This window comes from Pagrus pagrus (assembly GCF_965226575.1).
Source record: "Pagrus pagrus genome assembly, chromosome: 13".
NCBI lineage: Eukaryota > Metazoa > Chordata > Actinopteri > Spariformes > Sparidae > Pagrus > Pagrus pagrus.
This window is the reverse complement of record NC_140197.1, coordinates 27,183,260-27,210,904: the sequence shown is the minus strand read 5'-3', so window position 1 is coordinate 27,210,904 and position 27,645 is coordinate 27,183,260. Positions and strand designations below refer to the sequence as shown.

General features: G+C 45.7%; 1 protein-coding gene across 3 annotated transcripts in view; it reads right to left on the bottom strand.

Annotated features, from left to right (window-relative positions):
• Window positions 1-27,645, bottom strand: part of adgrl1a (adhesion G protein-coupled receptor L1a) — a 154,267-nt gene that overhangs the window by 53,356 nt on the left and 73,266 nt on the right. For all 3 annotated transcript variants that reach the window (XM_084371691.1, XM_084371693.1, XM_084371692.1), the window contains one exon: window positions 3,316-3,500. In XM_084371691.1, coding sequence (XP_084227817.1) covers window positions 3,316-3,385 — 70 coding nt within the window. In that variant the 5' untranslated portion in view covers window positions 3,386-3,500. The remainder of the gene's footprint in view (window positions 1-3,315; window positions 3,501-27,645) is intronic.

The window sequence follows — 27,645 nt, the reverse complement described above, 5'->3', positions numbered from 1 at the left end:
GAATGAGGGGAGTATGAGCCTGCCAAGTTCACCTCCTTGACTTGTTTGAATATAATTGATTGTACTAGTGTGGGCTGCCTCTGATCAGCTAATACCATGCACAACTCTGCCTGAAGTATGCTCAGTGTTTCAGACTTGTCTGATAGCTACAAAAGTGTAGAGCTAAGAGTTTACAAAACACCCATTAAAGCAATACAATATGCTGTTCAGCAAAATATACAACAACAAGAAGCCAAGTTCGCATAGGAAGGTTAGCGGAGCTCCGCTTTATTGCCTCCTCTCAAAATATTATTGCTGCAAGCCTGTCAGTGGATCAATTCTTATGAATTAGTGAGTAGGTCGCAGTTTTGAAATTATCATTTTAATATTATAGGATTGCGGGACTGAAAGTTTACTCTCTCTCTGTGCGAAAATTCAATATTGGATGTGGTTTCAGGTCAAGTATTTTTTTAAGATCTTCACTCAGAATTTTAAATCTAGGGTTGAGCAACACTCCCGAAATAACTGTCAGCTCAGTCATAAAAAAGCATCTGGTGTGCAAAGGCACAGTGAATTCTTCATGTGGCCCTCCATGAAAAATAAGTACCCGGCCCTGCATTATAGAAAGCAAAATACTGCATTGAGATCAGTCCCCATTCAGGCATTCTGTCACCATCCAAGGACAGTCGGGAGACTAAAGCACTTTGTTGAGAAGATGTGTAAAAACAGCTAGTCCCCCATCCTTAAATAATAACTGCTGTTCAGGGGAAAAGGCACAGAAGAAAAAAGCTTGGGAGTGGAGGGGAACACAGATAAAAATGTCTGCGTGAGCACTAAAGGACCAGGGGCCTTTCCACGCGACTGATCTGAGAGCAAAGGCTTAAATACAGGGGAGATGAAAACAGATTCCACCAGTCAACTGGCACTGGTGTCCTGATATGAGTGGCACACACACACTTGCATAAATACTCACGCACACACCCACGTGGACGCTTTAACACACTCATGTAAGCACAAAAACCCCCATACAGATTCTTGCCAAACACATCACTAAGCACTCATGGACATACTGTACACACACATACTGTACAGTACCCAGTGTGTACATATTTTCAAATTCCCACAGACTGAAAGGACCTATAAGTAGCCTTTATAATGGTCTGGCTGCCAACACTGGTGCAGATATATACACAAATACACACATACATCCACACACCGGTGCTTGCGCTGTGCTAAATGAAAGCTCTGCGTCAGGGCTTCATCACATACGGCGCAGCTGCCTGCAATGCCTGCCACATTAAGCAAGCCTAATGGGCTTCCAGAGCAACAACACCGCGTATGAAGGGTTGTACGTTCCTGAGCATTCTGTGGAATCAGCGGGACATTCTGTTTGTCAGAGAACGCATGTCAGTCTGTCAGGAAGCCTGCCGCGACAGGCTGCTGGAGCGGCTTTGTGTGTACTGTATTTACCTAGGTGGGTATGCGTTTGCATTCACGGATAAAAATATTGTTACTGTATCACTCAGCCAGTGCATTTCACAGAGAAACTGAGAACTGTAGAGTAATTTAGCAAGATAAAGAAAGACACTGTGTGAAATGGGCAGGTGCATTGTGGGACTGCGCAGCAAAAAAGTACATGTACAAAGCTCATGCTGGCTTGGAACATTTGTGTTAAAGAGCTGGTTCCAGTGGAGAATAAATGTGTGCGAGTTAAGGGTAAATATTAGACTGTGCAGTCAGGAGTAGAGCAAGGTTAAAGCATGGCAGATTAGTTGGGACATCGAGGAGGAGCTGGGGTACACATTAGACTGTGAAGTCATGTGTGATGATCCTGCAGGTTTCCAAATGAGCTCTGATTAGCCCGAGAGTGATTTCAGCAGCTCTCGTCACATCCAAACCCTGCCCTCTTCCTTTAAATTCTCCCTCTCTTCTTCTCTTTTACTTTTCTCTCTGCTCTTCTAGTCGCACTACAATAGAGACAATACATTTCAGCCAAAATTCGGCTGGCAAAATTAGGAGCACCATAACGGTGTGGGTGTGCATGAGCATAAGTCTATGAGCAGGCCTGTGCGCCTGATTCCAATAGGAAAAGATTTTCTTATTTCATCAAACCAAATGTTGTTTGCGCCTGTGCTTTAGGGCTGAATACAGATAACAGTCAATTGATTATTAATGCATTATTAATACTCCCCAAGTGCCAGGTCACACAGATAGTTGGAGGCTTATTTTCACACAAATACACACACCCACACACCCACAAACACCAAGCAAAATAGTGCCAGAGGCCGAATGTGTCCGATGGAACAGAACGTACGCTACACAAATCCAATGTTTCAAAGCGGCCAAATTAAGATGGAAAAAAAACAGCACCTACTCAAATTAGAACTGCACCTGGCCAATCAAAGCTTACACAGAGGGGTTGCTGAAACCAATGCTGACACAGGCGTATACAAACACTTTTTAATTTTACACTCCCTCCCTGCGCTTCTTCAACTCCTCCTGCTTCATCACTAGCCCCTCCCATCGGCGACTGTGTCTCCCCCTGATGCTCCTCCTCCTGTTCCTCGTCCTAGCTGTCCATCACCCAGCGGCTCATTGGCACAAAGCTGACTGAGAGCATACAGCAGATGGTGTGCTGCTGTCTGTGTGGCAGGCCACTAGCAGGACACCCAACAGCCCCTCCTTTCCTTCGTCGGCCCTCTGCAATCCCTGCTCCTTCCCTCCTACACTTCCTCTATCTCACACACACACCCTCCAGCATCACTTCAGCCCAACCAGGTCACCTGCTGCCAGGCTTACAACAGCTAGCGCACACACATGTACACACGAACATAAAATGAAACATCTTATGGTACATGGCACATTCAAGGAGGTCACACATATGGCACCATTACATGCACGGATTCCCCCTTATATTCTCTCCACGCTCCAACTAACATCAAGATGACAAGAAATTTTATTGACATTCACACATACACTCTCCACCTCGCTCACACGCACTCTCTCTCGCTCTGTCTCCTGTAGAGACAGTTTGGTTAATCAAGTGCAGGGTTTCCAGCCTGGTCAGCAAGTCGATACACTTACAACCTTCATCACGTAGCTAACGTATAAATATTACATCCTCATTTGCAATAACCTGGTCAGGCCAGTCACACGGCACAGGGAAACCAATAAGCACTTATGTGCAACATTGCAAGCAGGCTCAGTGATGCAATAAAAAATTATACACATTATATATACTGTATACTTCTAAATGAGCAGTATACACATACAGTATATAAACTGAATGCAGATGACTTTCACATTAAAAAAAAATCACACATATTAATTACGCACCTTGGGAGGATGGTGATACATTGCTGAAAGTCACAGCACAGCTGAAGATGATCCAGACGGCAAGAGCCATGTCGGAGGCTGACCAGGGGGCAGGGCAAGGGGTGGGGCTAAAGCGTCAAGGTGGTCAGCAGGCACAGGTGAGTGGAGCGGCACTTCCTCAGCTCACACCCTCCCTGAGGGTGATCCTGCAGGTAAAGAGCGACAGAAATAACAAGGAGGTAAGTACGTCATAAATATTTGTATGTAACTGTGTATCCACAAAGAGGAATTATTCTATTGTTCAGTTTTTCATTCTTTTCCCTCTCAGTATGGCATTTGAATTAGACAGTGTTGACTAATCTATTTTGCATTTATCACTGGAATATGTGATAATAACTCTGCACAAAACTGAGTGGCTCACGACTGGTATAGCATACTAAATGGTATCAGAGCAGGCAGAGAGGGGAGGAGAGGAGAGGAGAGGGGAGGAGAGGAGAGGAGAGGAGAGGAGAGGAGAGGAGAGGAGAGGAGAGGAGAGGAGGAGAGGAGAGGAGGAGAGGCTCCCCCTCTGGTGGTCAGGTAAAATGATCAGACAGGGAGATCTGAGGCCATTTTGTGCAGGATGGCATGGCAACAGCTGTTGCCACTACTGGCTCATCACTCTACAGTGATGCAGACACGCTACATATGTTTTGGGGCTGTTAACGGAGCAAGTGAACATGTGAAAAATACAAATACATGTCTTCTGTGTGTTTGTGTGTGTGTGTTTGTGTTTGCATACACGCGCACACACACACACACACAAAGTGAGACAGTGAAAAGTGGTGACTCAGTCAGCAGTGCCGTAGGGCTCACACATCTCATTTGCCTAATGAAATAAATCACAATCTGGAACTTTAGCTCTGATTTTTTGACAGCAGAAACTGTTCTGCCCCGCCAGGGGCTGAAAGACAGAAAACAGTAGAGACGGTATTGTTAGAGCTAATACTCCTCCTGCTGAGCTTGCTGATGAAACAGACAGATTGGACTGCGTCGCTCTGTATCAGTGTATCTGTGTGCGTGTGTGTGTGTGTGTGCGTGTGTGTGTGCGCACGCGTTTGCGATTTTTATTTTTTTGGAGGGGGGTTGAGAGGATTTCCTTTGATCTCTCCATCCCTCGACCACTTTTATTGATTGATCCTAACAACATACTACACTGTAAGAGGGTAAGCATGCACTCTCTCACACACAGGTTCAGATACTACACAGGGGGTGGGTATAATCTATCCACCTATACATCTACTTTCTTTTCGTATGCTATTACATGGTGAAGACCTGACCATTCAACATTCTTCGTTCAGTGATTGTTGTCCATGTTCCCAGCTGACTATTTGGCAGCTACAACACATTTTTTTGTATGAGATAAGTATCAAGATCAGTTGCAAATAAGTCACGCTTAATCACTAAAATGTAATGAAAGGATGCACCAGACATCTATAATATTTCCATTTCTTATAACAGTGCAGGGTGATAAATTGTGATAAATTAATAAAATAAAAAATAAATTCTTTGAACCCTAATCCTGATCTCAATTCTTAACTTTAACCCAAAATATAAATCACTTTATAAACTGTCCGCTCCAACAACACACATCATCAACACACAGTCATGGCTGAGCTATCTTCTCCTGGCAGCCAAGATGGCAGATCCTGAATGACTGGGTGGCTTCACTCCCTCTCTTCATCATCACTGATTTGGCTTCCCCTCCACCTCTCCAGCCCCTCCTCTCCCTGACCTTCTCTGATATTTACCCTCCTCCCCAGTGGCACCGCCCGGCCCACAGCCACCGACCTGCCTGGGTGACGCTGTGTGGATTAGTATGTTGGATGTCGTAGAGTACGAGCAGCAAGACAGAGTGAGGGAGGGCAAACAGCGAAGAGGGAGAGAGATCGAAAGCAGAACACAGAGTACAAAGCACATCCGCAGCAGCTGTTTTTACACCAGCGTTTATTTCTATCACGCACAACCCACAAACACACAAACAACCTCTGCACAAGTGCCTGAGCCTTAATTTGAGTTTGTTTGCGACCACCCTCTATGACCAGCAGCTGAGAGAAAAGGACACGCTCAGAGGGAGGGCAGGACAGACAAAGAAAGAGTGGAAAAGCAGTAAACAAATAGCAATAGACATGAGACGCGGTACTGTAGAGGCTTTGGCTGCTCCGCTCTCTCTCACGGCCTTTCCTGTCCCACCCTCCTCTCTCCTCCACCCCCCCGATCTCGCTGTATTATTAATGGTCAAAAAGTGATCCCCTCCTGTGCAGTGACAGGCTTTTGTTTTTTTCCCTCTTCAACTTTTGTGGTTTTAATAAGAAAAATCTGTCTTTCCTCTCGCTTCTTTTGACTGTGCTTCTGTCTGTACTTTTCAACAATAGCTCTCCTGTGGTCTCAGCAGATGAGGAGGACCAGAGAAAGACTGGAGAGGGAGGGAGGGAGGGAGGGAGGGAGGGAAGGAAGGAGAGGAAAGTGCAGGGTGGATAAATTGATTTTATTTTGTGACAAAAAGAAAGCTAGAATTACACAACACTCCATGTGGTAGGAAGGGAGAACAGAAGGAACAGAGGAAAGAAAAATGGAGGGAGGGCAAAAATTAAGAAAAAGAAAAAAAACAAAGGGATGACAGAACAAAGGAATGCAGGAACAAAAAAAGAAAGGAAGCATCATGCGGCCTGGGTAACGAATAAACAAGGAACAGAAGGAGCAAAGGAGGTAAGGAACAAACAAAGTAAGGGAAGGATGATTTTCTGTATAACGAGAATAAATAAGAGAGAGTGGGAGGGTAAACTGCTGAAAATAGACAAGTGAGAACAGCAAAGGAATAGTAAGAAAGCAGGAAATAATGGCAAAGGAGAAAGCATTTCTTCTGCTTGTGTCTGTGAGTCAGTCTGCCTCTGGGTGGAGGAAGGTTAGGAGTCTTTGGAGGGTGTGAGCTGGGTGTCTTTGCCCTCTACGCTCTCCCTACTTGGAGAATGTTACGTGCCCGAGGCCAGAGGCTGACCTTTTGCACTGATCACATCCACCATTATTATCATCACTGTTTCTCTTCTAATAGAGCAGAACATCATATCCCTATGAGGCCGGGGCCCCACAAAATGGGAGAATGGACAGCAATTTCACTGCACTGGTTGAAAGGTGAGGAGGGGTGAGCAGGAGTGAAAGTGGAAGGAAGGGTAAATGTTGCATCAAAACAAAGACAGGCATGCTGTCTAAACGAAGTTACACTGAAGTACACAGCTCAGTCATCTTGTCTGGAATGCTACCCTCTGTTTCTTCAGCTATTAATTTACAGGCTGCCTTGATCCAAAGCAAATAACCTCATTATCTACTTCTATTGGATCATTACGATAATCACCACGATCATTAGGATCTGTTTGCTTTAGCAGACATGCTCATCAAGAACAGGGTGTCACAAGTCCTTTTCATATGGGGTGAGGGGTGCTGTAAGGGCTGTGCGTGTCTGTCATGGGAAACATTTACGTTTACCACATGGTGCAAATCTTTTCTGTACAGAAGAAAGAGGAACATTAGGCAGCCAGAATCAAAAGGAGGGAGAACAAAGAGTGTACGTAGACAGTTTTTGCTGCATAATTAGAAAAGCTGGTGCAACTCTCAGAGCTGCTACAGCTCCAGGCTTTCTCTCTTCTGTTTTCCCCCACCGTGGGGAATCTGATATCAAGGTGGGAGAGACAAGTATGATGAGTGTGATTCGACTCTGTGTGTGCGTGAGTGGGCAGCTTGTGGTCAAAAGGCTAGAGAGCCACACAACTGATTAGACTAGACTGCAGCTTTAAAAGTGAAGTTTCTACTCAGAGTTCGCCGAGGATACTTTGCACACATACAGCCTTCTGAAAACTGAAAACATCTTAATTAGCATTTCAATTCATTTGAAAATGAGGTATGTTGTATGAACAAGTGAAAATCATGCGAGGCAATGGGGGGCAAAATGAGGAGCGGGAACACACAAACACACAATTTTATTCAGTTAGGAAAACACTCATGATTGATTTAAAGAGTTGACAGTCCTAACTTCTGACGGGCTGTTGCTTCATGCATGTCTTTGCATCTTAAGATGAAGCACCAGCATTTCCCATGCTATTAGGATTGATGTTTATGCCTCAGATGCTTCAACAACAAATAGTTGGTTCAGTAGCAAAGCTCCCGCTATGAAGGAAATGATTGCCTCCTAGCAACCGGCACAGTCGAGCGTGCAAAACTGAATGGCAATCACATCTCACTTACAAATCAGAAAGCGATGCAAACTGCTGCATTAAATATTTGTAATCAAGTAAAATTTCAGCTCAAATAAACTTCCAACATCCACTTAAATTGGAATAAATTGAAAACAACTAAATTCTTTTTACTCAGAGCAATTGGGATTTGGTTTCAGTCAGGTCTGAGGCTGGCACTTTATTTCAGAGGAAAGTATCACTAGACTCAGTGAAGGCTAGCCATGTAGTATTAGAGTTTGATGAGACTGCAGAGAACGACAAAAACGTATGCTTCGCCTGGGGGCCTCTAAGTAATTCTCCTTCTGACTCATCGGTGCTGAAGCTTTGTCACACTCGATACTCCTTTGTACTCTCTTGAGTTAGGCAAGAGGGAGCAATACAAGGAAGTGTAACAATAAATGAGAATGAGAGAGAATTCATTAATTACTTCTTCACCTCCATAAAACTAATCACTCGCCAAAGTGAATATAATTATCCTACTTTTTCTTTCGTAACGTAACAGACATACCATGAAATATCATTACCATCACCATCTGCGATCGGGCTTTGCTGAGTGGGAGGCTGTGTTTTTACTGTCAGACTTGCCTTCCAGGATGCTGAGGTATGACAGTCGAATTTAATTCAATGATTATTCAAATTAGGTGAAGTGATGATTTGGACGCACATCCACTAGCAGTGTGTGTGTGTGTGTGTGTGTGTGTAAAAACAACAGCACACATTAGAATCAGAATATTCTGAACGTGAGAAAGAGAAAGCTCCTATCACTGTGCTGAAAGCGACGGACGTGACATCAAGGGAAATTCAAAACAAGTGGAAATATGCCCTTTTAGTATTTAAAAGTTTAATTTGTAAAATATAGCGAGAATTCAAAGGTTGCTCTTAAAGTATAGGCGGCAGAGTATCATCAGATATTCTTTGGCTGTGGCTATCTTTGGCTGTGGCTAGCTGCTGTTAGCTTATTAGCTCAGTTTGCAGTGGAACTAGTGGCCCCATTAGCTGACTGTTATTTCCCTGGGCAGTGAGCACTGATCATGGGGGGAGTCATCGTGGACAACGGGGCTCAGCTCAACTGGGCTCAGCAGCCTCCTAGTGAACTCAGCTAGACACCGGACTGGGACCGAACACAGCCTCAGAGTCTGACAGGTGCCAATTTTAAGACAGGGGATACAGTACAAAGGTGGTGTACAGCGGCTCTGATCAGGATTATGACTCAAGGGACAAGAAAACACATCAGGCGGGGACAGGAGAGGCATGCGGCAGCAGAGGAGGGAGAGAAAGTCATCAGCAGCGGGCGGAAACTGCGTGTAGTCGGAATATTTTCACATCGTTTTTGGTTAATTGAGAATTGATTTTGACCAAACCAGAGGGGATTTTGAAAAGACTATACCAGACTGTTTTTGGTGAGTTTTAACGAAACAGTTAAGCTCATCTTAGTTTGGTAAAGGAGAAAAACTTGAATTCAGAAGGTCTCAGTGGATTTTATGTTTAATAAGGACAACATTTGGTGAGTTTATTTTGTTTACTTTTTCACATAATTACTAAACTCACCTATACTTTATACTATACTTTTCGACCATTGGCTCTTACGGTACAAAGTGTTATTACAAGACTGGACGTGCCGCTGTAGCACGGACATTTTTACATAACAACACTGTTGTTTCTTCACATATTGATAATGTTAGCTCATGTTTTGAATGTATTAAAGGGAAATTCTGGCCATATCTGTAATTCTGCCCCTTTAATGTCTAAAAGTAATCACATATTTTCTCTGTACACTCACCAGCTGCCAAAATGAGACTGAATCAATGTCACTGCACAAAAACAATAAAAGATACCAGCATGTGTAAACCTCTGCCCTCCCACCCCCTTCACTGTTACCTTCCAGTTGGGCCTATCGCTAATCTCCCTAATCCTTTTTGGTGAGGCTATCGCTAGCAAAGACAACATAATAGCATTAGATATTATTCCTTCACAACAACCTGATTCTATTACATTTGCATTGATGCTCAACAGCAAGCACAGTCTCGGTCATAGTGAGAATGGATAGCATACTGTAACACTAAAGCATTCATTCAGGATGGATAATGTTGTTAAGCTAGCAGCAGCGACTACACAAGCACATTCAGGTCAGATCATCCCAACACTTCTCCATTTACTGGGGTAGGTCAGTTAAGGCCGGGACTCTGGTGTGGTAGTATCTCGCTGGCTGCAGCAGCAGGGCTGTTTATATAATGACACCATTGTGCCGGCTGTGTGCAGATGGAACATCAGAGCTCTTGTAATGGCCTGTGTATTAGGGCCAATGTGTTTGATTACTGACTCAGGCAGAGCGGGGATAGGCTGTGTAGTCAACAGGGAATAAGGCTCCCTCCAAAACAGCAACCCAGGGAAAAAAAAGACGTATTTGAAGAAACAGAAGGAAAGAGGGAAGAGACAAAAAAAACAGGGAGAGACTTTAATGGAAGTGTGCTTTAAGGGAATGCAAATGAGACAAGGGAGTCTGCAGAGCTGCAGAACACAGCGGAGGGATATCAAACAGGGCTAGTGTGGCTGTCAAAGAGGTAAAGGCAAAGGGAAGGGGGAGGGAGGGAGGGAGGGAGGGAGAGAGCCCCTCTCACTTTATTCAATAGACACTCCTGTACCACTTCTTCCTGCTTCAGCATCCGCCCTCGGCTACAACTTTCCACACAGCCCAAACCACAATCCTCCTCATCTCTAGAGTCTACACTTTAACTATTATATGTTTCGGAAACAGTAGTAGTTCTAAAAAAAAAAAAAGCGTTGCTGCCTACAAAGCAGCCAGTGAGAGCCCAATATTCCTGAGTGACAGTTGTACATGCTAATCAGAGTGCACAAGTGTCTAAAGGGGGTTGACTGCTTGTGATAACAGTGCTGCATCTATGAATGAGTGATAGAGATAGTCTGCCCCTAGCCAGGCAGCTAGTCAGTCAGCCTGTTCGTCAGCACTGACACCACGCAGCAGAGAGAGCATGCTCCCCGGCCTGGTCCTCAGTGTCTCCAGTGTGGCCTGTGATTTATTGTGGCGGCTGAGAGCTTGTCACTGTTCATTATTACTGATGCAACAGGAGGCAATGCCACCGACCATCAATGCTTGCCCTGTGATGCCCGCCACAGCTGCCAGAGGAAGTGACCTCAGCACCCACCTGTCTTCTCACACAAACAGTGGCTGCAGCGCCGCTCTAATGGGCTCTAATATCTTACAGGGATGGAACCTCTGACCCACTTTGGCAGCCACATCTTAGACAATCGCCAACCAGGGGGAACATTCTACCATAATTCAGCCTGAAAAACGCCATTTTGCAGTGACAGAGGTGAGGGGTCTCATTTTTGTAATGTAAATACCAGAGACATGGTCTTGAGTCATTGTGACTTGGACGCGAGGCCACCCGAGTCACTGTTCTGATGAACTGCAACTTGACTAGACAGAAAGTTCATGACTTGAGACTTGGAGTTGGATTTAGAAGTTCAAGAATTGTGACTTGACTTAAACGTGATGACTCAAATGACTTATCTGTGCTCATTTTCAGTATTCAGGTTGGATAAATTGGTCATATAATGTCATTATTTGACAGGTTGACCTGACCAGCCCAGGAAAGACTGACTTGGGGATTTCTTGAGACTCTGACTTATTGACTTGAGGCTCATTCCTGCTAAATACATACAAATCTATTAAAAACATCTGGAGGACACAAAAGGATGAGCAGCTCAATTTGTGCCAATTCTGTCTGTGCTGAGACACATAACTTCATCTTGTTTCAGGCTTTTGACTTTGTCTCTCACGCTTTCTACTCCATTTCTTTCTCCCTGCTTCCCAACCTCACAGTCAAATTAGATATACTCCATATCAGTCAACCTGCGCTGTCAACTTTGTCAGCATGAGTTGCGTTGCAAATCAATAGGAGGAAATGAATAATTCACTGTGACCATTAAGTCTACACAACAAGAGTGATAACTGCCGGCCCTGACATTAATCTTATGAGCCACCAACAATGGATTATGATATAACATGATAATGTTATGAAATTGTACTCTCTGGTGAATCTTGCTCCCTCCCGCCCTTTGCATTGAGCTGTTCCCAGATGTCACTTGGCTGTGACTGGCAGGCTGCCACCCTGAGTGCCTGTGCACCGCCAGGCCCGGCTAGATCCATCTTCATTAAGGACAGAAGCGCTGTGAGTTGTGTGTGTTATTATCAGTGTCTATTAATCTGAAAGCTCCAGCAGGGCAACCCCCGCCTCACTGCTGCGCTACAGTACACCATAGCCAAGCATACGCTGTATACAAACGCACTTCTGATGCACACAAATGCATTCAAAGTTTGTATGAATCGACACACGCTCAAACAAGATCTTTCCTTCACACTCCCGCCTGCAGCTTTCTCTAATAATGAGCACAGCAACAGACTTAAACAACTTGCAGATAATGCATGCTCACTCCTAATTGGGGACGATAGACAATAATTACGTGTGGAAGAAACTAATTCGTAATTGTTTAGCAACCGTTGGGATTCACTCAAGGCAAACAGTAGACACCCCAGTCCTAAGTGTTCGTGTCACTGTGCGGTAAGACGCACATGATCGTGGTTTGAAGCATCCACACACATGTTCCCACACATGCACAGTCCCAGATGTACACACACAGAAGGGCCCACCGGGGCGCCACATGTGATGTTGACCCAGTTTAGATCTGTGGCACAAAGTAGAGCAGGGATTCAGAACAAAAAGAGACAGTGACATTTAAAAATAGGTTGACATTCTTTTCATCTCATTGCTGAGACCCACACAATGGAAGTATCCATCTTTTGTGTCAACTAATTATTCCTTCACATCTTCAACTTGCCACTTTAGAGATCCACTCCCTATACAGGCATAGGTTTGGTTTCAGTGAGGCTAGCTGGAGTCAGGAGACCCCAACAGACCAAAAAGCAAACTAAGACACACATTTTACTTATGAGGAGTTTGAACAGATTGATTGTTGTTTGCTTCATCAGTTGCTGACCATCATAATTCTTATCTAATTTATAGTCATGTGTGTAAAATGGTGAGGGGGTTGGAACATCTGAGTGTTATGTACTGACTTTTGAATTAAACTCAGCCAAATTAATTGTTTCCCTTCTCTTTACTTTATACTGGGCTTAAAACATGCTTCATCCCATCCGATGCATTTGGTTTAAAAGTGCACCGCAGGCTGCTCGTTGAATGTGAAGTCGACATTGTCGTTGTGCTGTGGTGCGTTCAGTTTGTAAGAACGTTCAGTTCCAGGTCTTGGTACTCAGCTGATAAAGAGCAGCCTTTTGACCGGTGATGAATCATGATTTTGACAACGTCAGTGTTTGATTATTCAAAGGCTTATTTTCGTTATTAGGGCTTGAGTTTCTGACACAATAACTTGAGTGCTGTTTATGAGCAAATCTCCTAATGTCAGAGCTTCACAGAAGGATCTAAATGACCCACACACAGACACAGAACAGTTTGTATTCAGAGCGATTCATGAGCTTCTAGCTTTTAATGTGAGTGCACATTAATTAAGCCTCAGATGAGTTTATCTGGACTTTTATCAACCCACTACATTCTCTCATTGTGACAGCTTGGCAGCAGAGAACCCAATTTTGAGCGATTTTACCAACTCAGGCAAACTCCAACTTTGAGTTTGTCCTGGCACATCTATATCTGTCTGAAATTAATCAGATCATTTTGTTGTGCATTGCAAGACCACAGCGAAATGACTTGCCCTGACTGGCCTGTTTATATGGATGCAAACATGTCTACCTTTTCCAAATTCAGATGTTGGAGTGTTTTGTGTTGTGCAACGGTGTGTGTATGTCTACGTGTGTGCATGTGTGTGTGTGTGTGTGTGTGTGTGTGTGTGTGAATGATGTATCTAATTTGATAGTAGTGACCCCAATCTGCCTGCCAAGGTTATCCAGCTTTACGATGGGCAGAGTGGGCATCAGGAGATTCTGACACAGCAGGCCTGGCTGACATGCCCCAATTCTAAAACATGGCTGTCACTCACTTCCTCTCTTGCTTCCTCTCTCTGTCTACCTATGTCATACACACACACACACACACACACACACATGCAATGCCCCCACATATACATGAAGGCACACCGACACTGTCCCACATACAACAGCCTTCAGGAATAACCGAGGAGAAATAAAAGTCAATGTATGCATGTGTGTGCTCACACGCAAACACGAGCATGCCATCTTCAGATATATCTAAATTTAATTCTGAAAACCCCTCATCTATTTATTTGTGTCTGCAACTTGAAACAACTGAATCAGTGACAGAGAAATTGCTGGTGTTTGTATAAATAAGCCTGAACCGAGGTGGTGAAAATAGACCATTTTTGACATGTTCATACTAGAAAGATGAAATCAAGTCACAACAATAGCTTAATCATCACACGGCAGCCTGTGCATTTGTCTATTGCTCAGTCGACTAAGAAAAAGACAGGTAAATGTTTTCCACTTGCATGCACATTTGCTGAGAAAGACCCCACTCAGAAGCACACAGAGCCTCAAGCTACCATTCTTACTGAAATGATTATAGAATCTCTTTTTCTTCGTCCCAGCTTTCTCTTAATCCGCTTCCTTTTTTTTCATGTTTTGAACAGCGCACGTAATCACACAAAAACACAAGTGCATACATTCATGCTGTGAGGTCCCAGAGGAGGGATGGGTAGTGGTGGTCTGATTATTAGAGAGGAGCAGTGGGAGACACAGCCCAGAGCCCAGAGCTCAGGGCCTCAGTCAGTCAGGCTGTAACAGGTGCGGCTTTCCACTGCCTGCTTCTCTTAATTACCAACAGCGCAGCGCTGGAAACGCTTTGCTGGGATCCACACAAGGTGAACACCCATTAGTGCATGGAGAGGATCCAGAGGGTCTGTGCCGACAGCCCCCACCCTCCTCCCTACTCTCAGAATGAAGTCAGCATACACACACATGTGCACACAGAAAAAACACACATCCAAACACTCCCATGCACTCACTGCGTAAGCACTTGTATATTTTTGTGTTGCTACGTGCGTTGGTGTAATGATTACGCCTTGAGACATGTACACCCAGACACACACCATCAAATCTGCACGCACACACGCACACACACACACACACACACACACACAGAGCGCTGCCTCTACCCACACTCTCTTCTCCTTTCTTTTCGAATACTCATTTTTCCCTCCATCTCCTCCTGTCCCCGAAGGCCTAAGTACATCAGTTCATCGACACATTTCGTTCTGGTCGGTGGTCTCCATGGAGCCTCCCGTTTCATGTGACCTTTCTGCCCCTCCGTTTCGGGAGTCTCGGGCGTCTGGTCACTCTGAATCACTCCCTCAGTCTGCCTTTGTTCGTAAAAAGATTCAGCAGAGAAAGGGAACCGGGCACATAAAAGGAGATGAATCAACAGACATCTCATGGCGCCTGCTGCTGTTATCCAAGTGAAGGATAGTACTATTTGTACTCATCCACCTTATCACCCCTCCCCCTCTACATATTTCTGTTCAAGCACACGACTCTGCCCCTCCTCACCCCCCACCGGCCCTGTTTTGTACTCATATGCTCCCTCCATCCCTCTGCAGTTCTCATCCTGTTTTCATGTCTCATATTCAGATCTCAGTTTGCTTCATTCCCATCAATAATAGAAGAGTTTTTGACTGGGTGAAAATAAACAACTCTCAGCCAATCAACGGGGGACTTAGAGGCATTCCACCAGCAGCTGACAGCCAATAGGAAATGAGTTTTGGTGGCTCAAATGAGATCAGATGTGAGCTGGTGCTCTGATGCCATTGAAAGGAAAAGTGAATTATTCAGGTGACACTCTTTTGCTGCAAAATTCCCCCTAAACTAGCACAACCACTTCTGCTCTGCGGGGGACACCAGCGAGTGCATTAAAGGAAGAGCTGTTTTTTCTTCACACAGTGAAAGATTTGAAATGCAAATAGGCATTCACTGACAGCAGCACTCAGTCATAAATTGAAACACCCTAAAAGATAACTAAATACATGCAAATGAGCTGATTAACTGAATATGCAAATTAATTTGTGATTTGTAGAAGGCATTTATATGTTAATTGACAAGGTGGCTCACTGTTGATTAATTATATATAACATAGATTAAGTATAGAATAATCTAAAGCACGGGATGCAGATAAAAAGATAAGGATAACAATTAGTTTCCCTTAGTTTGTCTCTTTCTCTTCCATTGATCTGACATGTGGCTCTGACCCAAGTCACAAATTGAAGAAATCTCATTCAAATGTTCATGAAGCTGAGCAGAGCTGCTGTGAATATCCACGTCAGAAGCAGAACGCTGGCTCCGCATTCAGAAAGGATGGGTGTGGGGGGAGCACTGTTAGCTGTAAAGCTCTGTAGGCTTCTCCCTCCCTCCCTCCCTCCCTCTCTCTTTCTCTCTCTCTCTCTTTTACTGTCTCTCATCCCCCCTCTCTTGGCCCTCTGACCTGTGCAGGTCTCACGTTCCTGACTCCTCTCTCAGCAAGCAGCCGATCGATAGATGGATCTGACTTTACCCTGACTCAATAACCCCTCATGCACATCCTCTTCCTCTGAGGAGGGAGTGTGCATGTGCGTGTTTGAGTGTGTGTGCCAGTAGAGGAAGGGTATGGGTCTGCATGTGCAAGTTTGTGCTTGCAAGGCATGGTTTGGGGTTCTTTTGGCAGAGCTGTGCGTGTGTGTGTATGTGTGTGTCTGTGTCTGCCAGCTCCAGTCTCTCACCCCAGGGCCTAGAAGTCACGGCAGTGAGAAAACAGATTGATTTCTCCCCTCCCACGCACAAACAATTAACTACACAGCGCTCAATTAGACACACGCTGGAGACGCCTTCAGACAAGCCTTTGCCTTGACCTGGGATCTGTTTCCTGCAAACCAACCTATAGTACCTCCAGCCAAGCATCAGAGGTGTGGAGACTGGTGGAAGCCAGTAAGACAATAGTGGGAAGGTGTTTATGTGCCTTGATCTAGCAAAATCAGCTCTTCCTGTTGTTCGCAGCATCTTAGGATTATGTGTCCCAGCACAAAATGAGCCAAGATTATCTTTAATGATGTCGACGGTGTGCAGTTTCATTATCGCCAGTGTTCACACACCGCTCCACAGCGTGTGCCGCTAGCTGAGTAAGCGGAGTTAGGATGCTAATTTAAAGGCAGGGGAATTCCAGTGGAGCGTGGAACCCTCTGTATCAGCCGCCCCATGTCCACCTTGGGGACCCATATCCGCGTAACACATGTTGATCATCCAGTAAAGGACAAACAAGGTTGTCATCCCTCTGTCAGCTTTCTGTCACTTTTCATTTTTCCATACGAAACACTCCAGTGAGCATGTCTTTCTTTGTATCTCTCTCCCTTTCCTTGAGCCAAGACATTTGTCAGAATTTCAACAGCGTCCTCCTACTGCTTCAGTAGACCGGGCTCTGTTTGTTGCCTGCCTCAAAAATAGATGTCTACTGTCTAGGTCTATTCAAGGAAATAAAAATCTCCATCCTCAAGTCCCATCCTGTGTGATTAATCTAACTGTGAATGTAATATATTTCACATCTTTCATTTCCTTTCACCTTTCCTTTCTGAAAACACTGTCATTAGCAACTGATTTGCGCAATTTTTAATGAATTATCAAATTTGCAAGAAATTAATTATCCTATGTGCGAATAGTTAGAATTTAAGAAAAGTATTTCTTATTAAAAGTAGGAAAAACGGGTCATCAGCACATTAAAATTAAGCTGTGACAATTATTTCCACAGATGCTGGCCTCGACGTTAATTGTGATCCACTGCTGCATGGCCAAGTCATTCCGGGCTTTAAGTGTGTCATTCATAACACGGGCTATGGGAGATAATAGAATTCGAGAGTGTGTATGTGTGTGTTTATGAAAGATAGAAAAGAGAAAGAGCAAATGAGAGAGAGAGAGAGAGAGAGAGAGAGAGAGAGAAAGAGAGAGAGAGAGAAATCATAGAAGTACAAGCTCCAGTGAGTGTTAACATTTCTAATTATCTCACTGTCACGTCTGGAGGCTAAGAAGATAACACCTGAAGCCACCAGGGCGGCAGAGTGGGCACACACACATACACTCACACACAAACAATCCCAGAAGCTCACACACCTCCCACCTCCTGCACCACCATGCTAGGCCCTACGATTTGTCTCTCTCTGCATGACTGCCTCCACCTCTCACTCTTCTTTTTCTATCTCTCCCTAATTTTTACTCTACCTCTCCGCTGCACTCACACTCGCTGTGTGAAGTATACGTGAGGTCCAGCTTCTGGGCTCTCCCCTGTTTTCCTACGTATGTGCTGATGTCAAGACGCTGCACTCGTCTCACCCCCGCTGCCCTTTTGTGCAGGCTTGGGCAGCAACGCATTGCGTGTTCCCACTGATGTTTATCCTTGTCATGCCTATTGAACACGGCTTATGTCCTGTGTTTGATATTAAATCCCGTGCTGAGGGGCTAGCCGGTTGCTCCACTGATCAGATAAGCACCAGAGGGAAGGAGGGTGGATTTAACTGGTTTTAGTAATCGTAACAGCCCATTCCCCCTCCTCCATCCATGCTACTGTACGTCCCAACTGAGGGATTTGCATTAATACTGTAGGCTAGTTCCAGCTCTGCTACCATATAAATATAAACCCCTTTTTCTATATAGCCTGAGACATAATGTGAGACTTCACAGTATAGAACTGCATTACTACTATAGCTGCTGCAGCATCGCCAGCCTTCTATATTCTACAACTCGCTTAAGGGATGATGAAATATTCACGGACCTGAGTGTTACAGCAATATCTGGTGCTATGAAGCTTTTTAAGGTCAACTTTCACAGAGACTCTCTCTTGGCTGCCTGTCCTGTTCCCCCTCTGATGCCCTGCAGAGGGCCTTTTGGTAGTGACAGCCATTCTCCTGAGACTTCCTTCTCTCTGTCACCCAGCCATCCGCCGCCCCTCTAGCCTGCTAACCGAAAGTGGTGTTAAAGCAGGGAACATTTCCACCATAGGACCGGGTCAGGGTGACTCACTGGGTGCTGGAGCCCTGGCTTGAGCTCTCTGAGACTGTTTAAAATTATAGAGACATTCGCATGGAGGAGAGCCTTGAAATATTAATCACATTAGAATTAACAGAGCTGTCAATCAAGCCAAATAGAGTACATTGCCCTAATTGCGTGGGCTCCTGTGTCAATGTCATCATCTGCACACTGAAACAAAGACAGAAATGCCACTTTCTTTCCACAAGTCATCTACAGTAAAAACACTGAAAGCTTGACCGTGACTAAAGAAGGAGCTTGTGTGCAGGCCAGCAGGTCCTGTTTGTCAGGGAGGAAGCACAAAACACAACACTTCCCACATTTACAGGCACACAAATGACAACAGCCTGGTTTCAGCGACCCAGCATCCCAGTCAGCGGCACAGTCCACCCCCTCACGCCTCATCGTCCAATCCGCTGATGCCCACATAGCTATGGCCTGATAGACTGCTCTGTGGCCTAGCTAGCCAGCGTTACCAGCACAGAGGTCCAGTGTGATTCATGGCATTTACCCCTCCCAGCTCCCATGGAACCCGGAGCTCTGTTGCTGTGACATCACAGCCAGGGCCCTGATTGGTCACCAGATGGCTGCCCTGATTGGATTCTGGCCATAACTGTGCGGGCTGAATCACTGGCTCAGTGCTACTCTGGATACTGATCCAGCCCACCTGCGCTGCCCAGCAAACACACACACGCACACACTTAAAGCCCACACTTGCAGACGTGGACACGTGCACATAAGCAAAGACGCTCGCACAGAACGAGTGTCAATGACATTTAATTAAACATGCTCATTCATAGAAATAAGTCACTTAACTGCCAACAACTACACCTTCCTCCTCTCAATCTGTCTTTACCTTTTATACGTCTTGTCAATTGATTTTAAAGCGCCCCTTTTTGAAGATTATGGCCCTTTAAAATCTAAGTGCCCTTGTTTAACTTAGCTTAAACGACTCTCCCTCTTTGCTTCGTGGGTTAGGCCCCATTTCAACATTTCTGAGCACTGTCCTGGGAGACATAAAGCGAATGAGAAAGCAAGGGCATTCAAAGGGAGAGAGAGTGAGAGAGAGGTCTGCTGTGCTATGTGTCAGTCTCTGGGTATACCGAGGCTTTTACGCATGTATCTACTTTCGTTCGCTCTCTGTTCAGCAATGTGAAGCAATAAGTAGCCCTTAAGTGCAGGCATTCTCTTTTAAATACACTACAAATGGACGTTAGCTTCTACTTGAGCCTTGAGAGGTACTCCTGAAGCTTTTCTGATTGAGACATGAAACCAGAGCACCTCTCTATTCCCTCCCCTTCCTGCATTCCCAAAGGGATGCCTGCAGCGTGCCTCTCTAAAGATACCCCTGGCACACAAATACGCACCAAACACAGTTCCCCGAGGACAGCTGCAGGCACACTGCAGTGTCCGACCGTACAACTGGACCTCCACTCCATTTCTGGTGAGTCCCAGAGCTGCACAACACCTTTGAAACAGTCACATTACTTCACTAAGTCACTTATTTCAGTCGTGCACAATCCTCATCAGAACTCTTTTTCTCTGTTGTTTCAATATCTTCTGTTTTCTTTATGCACTTAAGTCTCACTCTCTCCACTGTTTCCCATTATATCGGCAGGCTGATCAAACACTTGCATCTGCAGCTTTTTCAATCCCCCCAGAAGCGAAAGAGAGAACTGCACAACCCTCGCATAAGCCTAAAGGAAACAGAAGCACAACATTTGGCAGTGGGACAGACCCCCTGCTGCACCTGTGCCCGTTCAGGCAGATCAGTATTTAGCTGGGGCCGCCTGCTGCCCCGGGGACAATGAGAGGGGATGGACGGATGGACCGAGGATTTGAGAGGAGGACTTGGACACCGTTCCCCACCCTGTGTGCCAACGTTACGGGTCGAGTGGACCAAATGTCTACTCACTGGCACTAACACACAGCTGTTTGGTGATCTGCCTTTGGGCCAGCCCCACACAGACACATTCAACATCTTGTCCAACATTGCCATCTCCTCTTTTTCTCCAGACTATAAAGAAGAAATAGGGAAAAGGGAGGGTGTATAGGGAGGGATAGGATTGAAATTATGGCCACAGCTAACAAGCAATTGTAATTAACAGACCGTGTTTGATTCGAAATTGCTATATTTAGGAAGTCTCAGATTAGAGACTGAAACTACTACAATGTGTTTTGCCACTGTACCTTCATCTGCGCCACCTTGCTTTGCATTCAGTGCATGCTAGTGAGGTTTCAGACCTGTCTCACGCTCTTTTCCCAAGGTCGCCATTACAAACTGAACAAGCTTCGTTCAAAATTCAGAGAGCAGCCATCCCTCCTGGTGCCAAATACGTCCTCACCCCTCCCCTCTGATATTTAAGAAAGCTGTTGATCACACCTGTTCTCGCTCCATCCTTGGATGTGGGAATCACGATGGAGGGAATGGCACTGAATGTGCTATCTGCTTAGGAGCGGTGACGCTGCGTTTCTATGGCAACACTCCACCCGGTGTTACAGTCACTTTGCTATCTTTTCTTTCACTGCCAGCTATTCTAAGAAGCAGTCTGGGTCCTGTAAAAAGGGCCAACAGGAGTGGAGTCACAAAAGCGAGTCAGGAAAAGAGGGCAGGCTCAAGGCACCTGATATTGTTTTGTATATCTATATCTAGTATATCTCCTCATAATGAGTCCATTCTCTCTCCTAACTGAGCTATTAACACTAACATGAAGAATTTGGGGATACACCTGTATCGCTTAATACTCATGTTTAGAGATAAGATTTAATTCGTGAAGCCAATCTCCCATTGACTAAGAGCTATGCTTACCTAATTATGCACAAAAAAGACATTTATCAGAGTGACATTTGTTTGTGCCTATGTGTCCTCTTGAATAAATGAACATAGGAGCCTGTGGTGAGACAGTAACACGCTCCCCTGGGAGCCCGGTGTCCTGCAGTGACGTCGATCTGCATGGTGACAAACTGTTGCCCCGATCAATACGGCCTACTATCGATCATTCACTGATGATCAGTGTCTCCTCCTTGTCTCCATCATTATTGCAATGAGTGACATTAATGAGCCCTGGTGCTCCCATTATCTCAACCTATATGTAGGCTCTCACTACATACTCACTCTCTCACGCCTTGTATTTTGCACTCACACATACTGTATTCTTTCAGGCACCTGGTGGGACCTGGAGTACCTAATGTGTCATTTACTTAATTACATCATGACATGTTCAAGGCACCACACACAGGTGTGGGCACACACTTGCACAGTTGCACAAAAGGCTGAAATCTTGTCGTGGAGTCTGTAGCAGAATGATAGAGTGAGAGCAGCAGAGGGAGAGGCAAGATGAGAGGAGAGGTGAGAGAATAAAAGACCAGCAGAGGTGTACACTAGCCATATCACTTCTCCCTCTTTCCCTCTGGCTCTGGAGCTTTGCTAGAGAGAAGGGAATGAGAAAGCGTGAGCGAGTGAGAGTCAGAGACAAGAGACTGACCGCTCTCCGAGGCTACAAAAGGCTAAAGGCAAGTGGGGGTGCAGTAAAAAGACAAAGCTGGGTACAGACGACCACCTTTCCAACTCCACCACTGCATACAAACAGACGTACGCAGACGAACTGAGGGCGTAAAACAGACAGTAATGGAGACGTGAGGAGAAAAGACAAGAGAGACGGCAGCGCAGAGGGGAGCCTGATGGGAAAAGACAAAGAGGAGGGGAGGGAGGGAGGGATGAGGAGGGAGATCGAGCACATAAAAGAGTTGTAATTTGCCTAACGAAAGACGAGAGTGACAGATAGTAGAAAAAGAGTATGTTGAGAGGAGGAGAAAATGATTGGGTAGGGAGCGTGTTGGTGGGTTAGAAAAGGTTGAAGGAGAAACAGAGCACAGAAGAAAATGGGGGAAGGTCAGAGATGCAAAAGTGGGAAGAGACGGAGAAAAGAAAGTGAGAATAGTGTGTGAATGTGAGAGCTGCGGGGCCTGGGAGGAAACTCAAAAGGACACAACCAGGGGGATAGAAAGATGGAGTGAAAGGGGAGCTGATGAAGATGGAGGAGGGCCGGAGTAGGGAGGGTGGTCTTTAATCAAAATGTTTTTCAATTAATTTTACAATTAGGGCGCTGCTCGTTAGCTTTGGCACACACAAGAGATGACATTGCTAGCAGTGCTATGCGTGTCATTAATATAATGATGACAGATTGGCGCTCCTGTGGGACTGCCTCTGCTCCGTGACAGCTGGGCCCTCCAAACAACGTCACCTGACCGGCATGACATCACCTAACCTCATTCAACATGGCTACCAGTGGTATGAGGGACATGGCCAGTACACATCAGCTACTGCACACCCACTCGGTGCTGCCAGGAAGGGCAATGACACTGCTCCCTCCCACCGTCGCTCCCTTCGTCATTCATACAAGGACATACTACCAAACAAACAGTGAAAGGGATAAACTGCCGCCCACCTTTTCACAAAAAAATTCCCAAGGTGCACCTGTGTCACGGTATCGTACTGTCTGTTGCCTCACAGACAATCAATCACTTGAGGAGCGGAGCACGCGCGTACACAAATTTTTACGCACACATCCGCACACCACACACTCTGCTGGAGCCTGACTCTCTTATACACTGTTGTCATGGCAACCCCATTAAGGGAGGACACTCAGGCTGCAACTCTGGTGAAATCAGCCTGTTCTACCTCTCTCTCTCTCTTTCTTTCACACACACACAAACACACGTACACCTTCCTTTTCTTTCACTGCCAGCCATTTCTATTTGTCTCCCTCCATTACTTTCTCTTCCTCGCCCATTGTCCTTCTCCGTCTATCCTTGCATCACCCTCGCCGCACCTCTCTGCCCGTCTCTCTCCATTACCGTGCTACGTTTTCATCTTCTCACCTCCCGCCTCGCACTTCTCAGGCGAATGTAAATATGTCATCTCACTTCTCAAACCCTCATCGTGTTTATATCTCTGACTTTTGCTTGGTCTCCACCCACTCATTCTGAGGACCTCTCTGTCTGTCTCTCTCTCTCTGTCTGATCCATCCTTAGAGACACAGAATACATTTGTGATTGAGGCAGCACCTCTTTTCTTGTGCCCTCTCCAATTAAAGGGGAGATTTACAGGGGGGAATCAGTCAGAGGGCAGACTTGGAGGACAGCTTTAATAAGGGCTCTGTGCTGCACTGCTCTCTTTTTCTTGCTCTCTTTCTTAGGAAGATGGCCTCCCATTTAGCAGGTGCGCGGACAGGAGATGGGAGAAACTGGTTACATGATAACCCCTACCTGACAGGAACATTAAACAGTGCCCCAGCTGTTAAAAGCAACAATAATCAATGCCAATTTGCAGATGCCCCAACGCAGTTGAAATAATCACATAAAAGCAAGCTCTGGAACTTAACTGCTATAAGCCACACATTATTCAAGCTCATGCCTTGAGACTCAGCTGTCACATTAGTTCCAGCTGCCATCCCATCCATCTTGTAGCCCACTAGCAGTTGGTGGGCACGCTGTACAGCTTCACAACTTCATGATATTGATAGCACACCTTAACAAATAATGACTTGTTGTTTAGAAACCATGCCATTTCAGAAACATTGCTATAGAAACTACCATCCATGCCTTCGTACTTATTGCTGTTAGTGCTTGTCCCTATGGGCCACCTGTTTGCCACAAGCCAGAGTATCCAGCCTCAACCCCCACCCATCCTGATCCACTCCAACCCACTTGATGAGCTAGATAACACAGTATGGTGGAGAGCACACACAGAATTCCCCCCAGAGAAATAATCTGGAGATACAGCGAGCGTATACGGAGGATAAGCAGCTGGACCCTGGGCTAGCAGGCGTCCTGCATGATGAGAAGGGAAGGAGAAGAAAAGAAAGAGGGCCAGAGATGGAGAGAAGAAAAGAATTGGAGACAACATAGGGGGTGAGTAAAGGAAGGGTAGATGGATAAATGAAAGGGAGATTGAGAGGGAAGGGTAGAGCAAGTGGGGGGTACTCATCATTAAAGGAGGGAGAAAGGAGAGAGTAAGAGAGAGGGATGTGAGATGTAGGGAAGTGAGTAGGTGGTAGGATGTGAGTGGAGAGGAAGGGAGGAGCGGGCATTAGAGGGAGACTGAGGCATCTGCTGCTGCTCCACATGGATGTTTATCCAGCCTGTGGCTTCCTGGGAGACACATAGTAGAACTTCTCTCCCCGGAAGCCGCCTTTCACATCACTCTGTGGGCCTGCGTGTTTGTGTGCAGGAAGGTCCTGATACATTTCTGTGCATAATAGTCTTTGCATGTATTACACACTGGCTCTGTATGTGTGCCTGTGGTGTGCCTGTCTAAGTATAGCATCGGTGTCTCTTTTGCATGTGTGCTAGTTTGCTCTTCCTCGGCTCTGGTTGGGATTCAGTGTGGAGTAAAGCAGCACGACCCCTTTAGCAGGCTGGTGGTTGTGCGCAGCCCTTGGTGAGGGGGAGGGTTGGAAGTGGATGGAGGGATGGCGGCAAAGAGAAAGGATGAGTGTTTATATTTAGCTCCGTGCACAATCAGTTGGGAGGCCAGACTGAAGATTTGAAGCACTCTTAATACTTAACGGTACGTACTGTTAATACACACTGACCACGTAGTAGTTGACTCGGAGCACAGAAACCGTGTTCAGGCTAACAGCAGCTATGGTTTGAGAATTGCCTCTCAAAATGGAGAGGCTGCAACACGGAGCAGAGAGCTCCGTGTTGCAGCGTGGCTGTTATGAATATTTGAAGCAGCCATATCGCTAGGCTCCTGGTTGTTGCTCGAGGGGGGAAACATGGGCGCGGGCACAGAGTGGTTGGCAGTGCAGAGAGGCCGGGATGGAGGGGGGTGGCGGGCAGTGGCGGAGGCAGCGGCCCATCCTGAGGCTGGCAGCAGGCGGCTCAGTGAATGAAAGCAGGGCAGGTCATGTGTGGGTGGGGAGGCGGGACTCTCCTGCTGCTGAGACAGATGCCACGGTTGTTAGGCTTAATTTCTTCTGCCAAGCACCACCCAGCACTGGCCAAAAACAAACTCAAATGCTTGTGGCCAGTGTGTGTGTGTTTGTGTGTGTGTGTTTGTGTCTCTGTGTGTGTGTCAATAGAGAGAAAGAGCACTGTTTGATTCGGTATCAGGCTCTACCAGGAGCACACACAAGCAGAGCAGTAATCGTTTACTGTTCAATCCCGTCCACCTTCCTCTGTTCTCTGAGCCTCTTTCTCAGTCCTATCTCCATTTCTCACCATCCATCTTCCTGACGCTTTCTAGTCTGTCTTTCTCTTTCTCTCTCCATCTTTACTCCATCTTTCCCTCTGCAGCAAAGCTGGCTCCCACTGCAGTGAAAAGGGAAAAGGCGGAGAGAGGGTGGGGGTGGCTAGGGGGTGGGGGTGTCAGAGAGACTGAGAGAGAGAAGTGAGAGATGAAGAAAGAGCAGAGTGGTATTTGGCTCAGTGTTGCATTATTGGCTCTGGTTGATCTGATCTGAGCAGATTACAGGAATACAATACTAGCAAATCACCGTTCTGCCTCTTGAGCCTCACACCCTGTCACTCGCACGCAAACACAACACAAAGACTCTCTCTCGCACACACACACACACACACACACACACAGACACACACCCTCCCCTGAGGCGACACCCACACCTGTGGCCTGTCTAGCCATTCTGCAGTCGCTGTTCTTTATACCTAACATTACATACAACCCCAACACTTGAGCGCACACGTCATTCACCACACCGCTGCCTTCCTTGACAAGAGGCATCACCCATGAAGCAAGACATAATTACCTCTTGACTAATAATTACTAAAATTAATACAGCAGCAAAAGAAGACTGAAACTGAAAGCTGAAAGCTGAAAGCATTCCAATTTATCCCCATAATGTGTTCATTATGAATGAACACTTATTTCTTCTCCTCCACATGCTCTGTTGCTCTTTCTTTCTCTTCACTCCTCTCTTGACTTCTCTCAGCCCAGCTGGGTTAGAGGCTGTCAGTGTGGGGGCGGGGCGGCAGCCTGTGCCAAGGCCAGGGCGACATGTTTTGACTCTTTACTTACACATTAATTCAAGTATTGATCATGTTTGTGTTAAGCGCTGGGAAAAAGAGAGCGGGGGAAGTCAGAAAAACCCCAAACAGAATTCATCAGAAACAGAAGCCACTGTTGCCGTTCAGGAAGCGAAAAATGCTGCATGCACACAATCACACACACACACGCGTGCGCACACACTGGCACACACCTCTTAACTCCCAAGGATGAACACATCATACACATACTTGCACACCTATACAGTTGAAGACAGATTCAAAGCATCACAGCTGCCTCCAAACCTTGCTCCCACCCCATCAAACACACACTGACACACACACAACCACCAACCTTGATTTCATCTGCAGCACAGCAGGTCTTTGGATGCCGATCCATAAACATCGATTCACACTTCGACAGTACTTATTCATTTATCTATTTACTCATTCATTCTTTTATACGTCTCACATTAAATGAATGGCAGCTGCTGAGGCTGATGTTTGGGAATTGTAGGATTTTTTTTTCCTCCAACTCTTTGTATACAAAATTGAAAGGAAAGTTTCTATTGTTTGTTATGGAAGACTGTGCTGCTCCTGAGTATTTTTCCATCAATAAACTGAAAAAAAATGCTCTCTCTATCTCTTGCTGTCATGAACTCCATCATTGACAACCAGTCTTAACTGAAAAACTTGAACAACACCAAGCAAAACTGCAGACAATTGCATTACAGTGCTTAAAAAAAAAAGGCACGAATCCGTTGCACATGTGCATCACATTACAAATGATACACTTGCCATTGTGCAGCACAGCAGTAATCTCTGTCTCTCTCTCTCTCACACACACACACAACACACAATGGTGAAAGCACTACCGAAGCGCGTCACGGTGTCTGGGTGGTAGACAGGCTTCGGAGACAACAACGGTGAAAATTAAATTCCATTTAAGACTAATCCCATTTCCAACCTCTGCAGAGTCTCACTGCTATTGTGACAGTCAAGGAAATCTGTCTCAATTGTTCCATC